The sequence below is a fragment of the Dermacentor andersoni genome, chromosome 4, assembly GCF_023375885.2.
Source record: "Dermacentor andersoni chromosome 4, qqDerAnde1_hic_scaffold, whole genome shotgun sequence".
Lineage (NCBI taxonomy): Eukaryota > Metazoa > Arthropoda > Arachnida > Ixodida > Ixodidae > Dermacentor > Dermacentor andersoni.
Genome location: NC_092817.1, coordinates 119,154,241 through 119,159,571, shown reverse-complemented (window position 1 = coordinate 119,159,571; position 5,331 = coordinate 119,154,241). Strand labels below are relative to the sequence as shown.

Below are 5,331 nucleotides of genomic sequence, written 5' to 3'. Positions count from 1 at the left end.
ATTGCAAATCAACAATCACGGCCATCACCCTTTCTAAAGCACGGAATTCTTATTGTTCGCCTCTTGTTTCTTGCCCAGGGGAACGCTAAGAAATTCTCTGTGTGTATATCTCTGTCGATTTATTTTTTGAATGAACATGTCATTTCTTGTTAAGCCTGGGCCGCGATAATTGAAAGATCATATTGTAACTTTTGTTTGTGTTATCTCAGTGGTCTTAACGCCATTCCACCTAGTGAAGGATACAAAAAAAAATAATAGAATGAATCGAAAAGAATCCTATACATTATTATACATTCTGCATTGCATAAATCTAAACGCACGCGAACGCGGCCCTTTGTATCCCTCTGGAACGAACTGTGTGTTGCACTCGTTCGTTAGCGCGCACAGTCGCGTTGTAACAGTCGCGCTGTCTGGCATAAAGGGCATTTGGCATGAGTACTCACCGGGTTAGTCACACAGAAACTTACAGATTTCCACGCTATACGCTGGAGCTACTAATGCGTGGTAGCATTATGAGGTCCAATCATTTGATGATATGATCTGCCAACGTCCGCATAACTTCTCCTACCTCACAATCACCTAGAAATGATTGTTACATTCTGGTCGACTGCTGCTGTGCTCCAATTTACAACACATGACTGGAAGGTCATTTAAGCTACTTCCGGGAAAGATAAGCAAGCAGATGTTTACCGTTGTTCAAACAAACAGAACCAGGCACACGTAGACTGCAGCGTTGCGAACATGCGAAGTCACGCACTGTGCACATTCGTGTTTATAAATTCAGCTGCAGAGAGTTACTGTGCCGAACTGAGCAAAACGTTATGTGCGTTTAAAAACGATGACGTTCATTTAACCGTCAGTATTATGGAGCATGCTACTGACGGGCATAAGCACATAGTTCTGCTGCTCTAGTGAGTCCTCGGTTTTGTATGCTTGCACTCCAGTGCTCGGTATGCTCGCGCAAACTTGACAGTGGACAGAGACAAGGACAAGTGTACAAGGAAGGAAAGACTTTGTTGGGTTCTTCGCAGTGGAGGCCAGCAATATATCAGTGAAGCAACGGCTCGTTTGGCCGTGGTTGTGACGTCTCCAGAATTGATGGTGAAACATCGTCGAGCGCGCCTTTTATAGACATAGGCGAGGCTGCTAGCATGGTGAAATGTAAGGGATCTTTCCTTCTAGGCACCTTCAGTGCCATGATTATCGCGTGCACTATAGTTAGGAAGCTATGCGCGCCGTGTTTCAAGGGATCGTAGTCTCCGTAACTGCGAAGTCCTAGCAAATATTTCCTTTTTTTTTTCTTTTGGTTGCGTAGAAATAACTGTAATTTCCACCCTTGCAGCACCAAAATATCCGTGCATGCGGCTCGTTCAGCTGTCCTCCATTTGAACTGTTTGCGCCTCATTTGCCTCGCGCGTGCCGTTGCTGTATTTTTCCCGTTTAGCTTACGTCCCATTACCACAAGCGAACAGTCCCACTATCGCTATTTTCGCGTTCTATCGCTTGTCCTGAGTACCTGAGTACTTAAAAAGGTATTGAGGAACCCGCTAACTCTATCTATTTTATCAAATTATGTTTCCCATGACTGTCGTTATATTTTCGCAAGTGACTCGCTTTCTGTTTCTGAATTATTTTCGTAATTATTTAAGTTCTGCAGATGGCGATGACCATATGATTGCATTTTCGAACTTTAGTTCTGACTTGCGACGGCTTGCCATACATCATTTTCTTACAGAAAAATGCTCTCTCGATTCAGTTTCCAAACTTAAGTTATAATGACAAATTTTTCCGTGTTTTCTCTATCGTATCTGTGCTTTTATCGTCTTCTTTTGCTAAAGCAGCGTATTTATGGTGAATTAAGTCTTCATTTCTGCTGTTCTCCTCTTAGGGTGAGGCAGACGCCGTACAAAGCAAAACACCACATACAAACAAAGCAAAACTTACTTGCAGCCATGTGCACGCTAAGAAACTTAGGCAACTGACTCACGGCGCGAATAAGCGGTACAAACATCATAAATAAAGTCAAGCAGGCTGCAGTATAGTAATGCAAGGGTGTTTAATGCAACGTAATTACATTAGAATTGCACAACTTAATGGTAACTACAAGCTCTTGAGCACGCCACCGATTTCAGTGGTTTCTTTGTGTCATGGCGATAGTTCCTCAGATGCGTCGCAAAATAATTTCATGCAGGCTTAGCCATTCGAGGGGTAACATGTATTTTTGGTAATTTGTTTCGCAAGATGCTTTCAAAAATTCTTAAAGCTAAGGTATTCAAGACAGCAGCACAGTCGCATAAGTTTCACCTTTATCACTCTAAAACTGGTACAGCGCAACATAGAAAGGAAGCAACAAGCCGAGCCGACCAGATGAAAGAACACAGCGCTCCGTTCTTTCATCCGGGCGGCGCGCATTGTCTCTTCATTTCGATGTTGCGCTGTACCAGCTTTAGAATGCAATACCAACTCGCTCAATCCTCAACCCTAGTGAGCACCTTTGTCACCGTAGCGGTCATGAAGATTCACCTCAGCTCTCAGCGCTAATCAGTTAACTAAATGATTAAAGCACTGCACTTACATGGCTACCTCAATTTGAACCCTGCAGCCCGTAGCCAGTGTTATACCGAAGAGTTCTACCTTTTTTTCTTTTGAACATGGCCGCACTACTGATTCCTGGCAACGATTATGCAGCACACTAAAAGTATGTTCCCAATCGTTCCAGCAAACGAAGTTGTTTAACATGGCGTGTAATAAGATGGCTTCTTCGGTGCACTAGCAGGCGTATTGGAACACGAACACGCCTAGAGATTATTCGCACTTGGAATCGAATTCCTGAGTCCAAAAAAAGCAAACCGTAAAGTTAGTGCCAGTGATCTCTTTTTCGGAAAAGCCATTAAAACTAGAAAAGTTAATTTATTTCGCGGACTTCTTATTTCAAACCATGACGTTATTTATTCTGCGTCATTGCAGACAACATAAGAAAGTCTTGTGCATTTTCACCACTCCCACACGTCTCTTCCTTAAGCATGCGCCTTACTCCTTAGCTTAAACAGCTCTGGCGCTTATGGTTTCACACACCGGCCACGCATACAGGCCTTCAAGACAATGGTAAGTCTTGTTAACCGCGTTCCCTTTACTCTAGTTCCCTCTGCTGCTCTCCATAGTAGCATTCGTCTGTGCCGGGAGACAGCATATTAGACTGAGTCGTTGTAGATTTTGATGTTGTCTCCCCGAAACACTTCTTTGCCGTCTACATCAGGACTGGGACAGGAATTAGGATGGTCACTTAGGAACGTAGTTATCTGAGCCCATATTTGGGAACGCACACTAAGCATTGTTTCAAAGTTCCTGGCTAGAATGGGCTAAGGTAGTTTAAGAGGTTGTTTCCTGCATAGCAGAAAGATACCTCAGTGATACGAATATACACGAATTTTCCGAATTTCAGGTATTATGAACAGAGTGCCACCATTTGAACGACGAGCGCAACTCGCTTGGTTTACACTTTGCTGTAGGAATCTTTCAGATGCCCCACCCGAAACACGTTGTAGAAAGGAAACGTTCTCCCGTCACTCAAGGCAGCAGCGCAACGACGCGCGTGGGGGCGCCACCGGCGCCGTCGATCTTCATGGGCATGACAATGGCGTGGGCGCCGACCGGGGGCACGAGGCTCAAGTCGGCCAGGTTCTCGAGGATGTACACGTTGGCGGCCAACAGCAAGTGGTGCGACCGCGTCACGCCGTAGAAGTCCACCGAAGCCGTCTCGATGCCGACGCCCGCCAGGCTGCGCTGCCGGGTGAGGAACTCGACGGCTGCCGGCTCGATGGCCGGGAAATGGCGCAGGCCGTACTGGTCCAGGCCGTAGAAAGCGTTCCGGTTGTTGTAGTACTGCGAAGCGCAGGTGGAAAAACGTAGTCGTCCGGATTAGCTTTTTTTTTTCCTTCATTTTGGTAATAAGAAGAGCGCAGGAAATGAAGGGTAATAAAGCTCGAGTGCGTAACCTCCTTTTAGTAACCCCTGAAATACAAAATATAGATCGGCAACTATTTCCTATCGAAGGTAAACAAAGTGCACGAATGAACCAGTTTAATAATAGTTGTTCCGTAATACGCAAGCTGAATAAATCGTGTGGGCGTTCGGTGGAACCTAGGTATCTGCAGTCTCCGTATACCGGCCTATGCACTGGGTTTACACTATGCAAAGAGCGAACTGCTTTCTGAAAAATATAAACACAATTATTCTTGCAGTTCTGACCAAGACATATAAAGCTCATCATTAGCATAAACGTAAAGAAGAAAAAAAAGTAGAATTTGCTGTACTTTATCACAGGCCGGAAAAAATAATGCGAGGTCTCGGGAAATAAACAAGTTTTTATAGAAAAGAACTGTTTGTGCTTCTGTTTTTTTACGCGCACGGGTAAGCAAAAGCATCCTGGCACAATGTACCTCAGATGATGACGCGCGTTATTAAAAGCCACATGAATATAGCGTTGCTTAGTACATATATATATATATATATATATATATATATATATATATATATATATATATATATATAGAGAGAGAGAGAGAGAGAGAGAGAGAGAGAGAGAGAGAGAGAGAGAGGCACAGCGTGTACGCACTTTGGACCATCCGGAGCGGATGAGAAGCAGGCAGTTTTGGGGCAGTGGGCCGTTCTGCGCCTCCCATCGAAGGACCTCGGTGATGGGCATGAGGTAGCTGGCGTTGCGTGCCGCTTCCTGCTGAACGTCGATGAGCGCGATGGGCACCATGAGGAGCCGGTCTAGCGGTATCTCGGAGGCGGACCAGCCGAGCTTGCTGTAGTGCCGCGGTGCGTCCATGTGGGTGCCCCCATGGGTGGGCGTCGAGATTTCGTCAATCAAGACCCTGCGACGTAATTTTTTGATTACCTGTTAAGCGGGGGAACGCGGGAAGATGTGCCGCTTCAGGACAGGCAATCCAAAAGTCTCAAACACTGCTCATGAGAAAAAGAAAGGAGAAAACAAGATGAATTTATCAAACGAAAAAGAAAAAGAAACGAACATTGCACACGATGTAACAAAATTAACAAGAATGTAAATAGTGTCATGACGGCCATCGGCAGCTTGCATCAAATTTGCACATACTCTTTATGGGTGAAGTACATAACACCGAATAAACCCTGTGACAGCGCAAAACAAAGGAAAAAAGTTGCAGTTTTAGACCTTAAAGGGTCATTAAAGGGCAATTCTACATTTGTTTAAACTTGTAGAGATTTAATTCGATACTGTATACCACTTAATGTGAACGGACTAAGGCATCGTTCCATTAGGAGAACACAAAAATAATTTTATCCCCA

The 5,331-nt window shown here is 44.7% G+C and overlaps 1 protein-coding gene across 1 annotated transcript in view; it reads right to left on the bottom strand.

The window, feature by feature from the left end:
* Positions 1-2,037: 2,037 nt before the first annotated feature.
* The window catches only part of LOC126537451 (isatin hydrolase-like), a 7,835-nt gene continuing 4,541 nt past the window's right edge, over positions 2,038-5,331 (bottom strand). Inside the window, exons 2-3 of the mRNA XM_050184459.2 lie at positions 4,616-4,880; positions 2,038-3,882 (exon numbers count right to left, since the gene is read on the bottom strand). Coding sequence (XP_050040416.1) covers positions 3,568-3,882; positions 4,616-4,880 — 580 coding nt within the window. The 3' untranslated portion in view covers positions 2,038-3,567. The remainder of the gene's footprint in view (positions 3,883-4,615; positions 4,881-5,331) is intronic.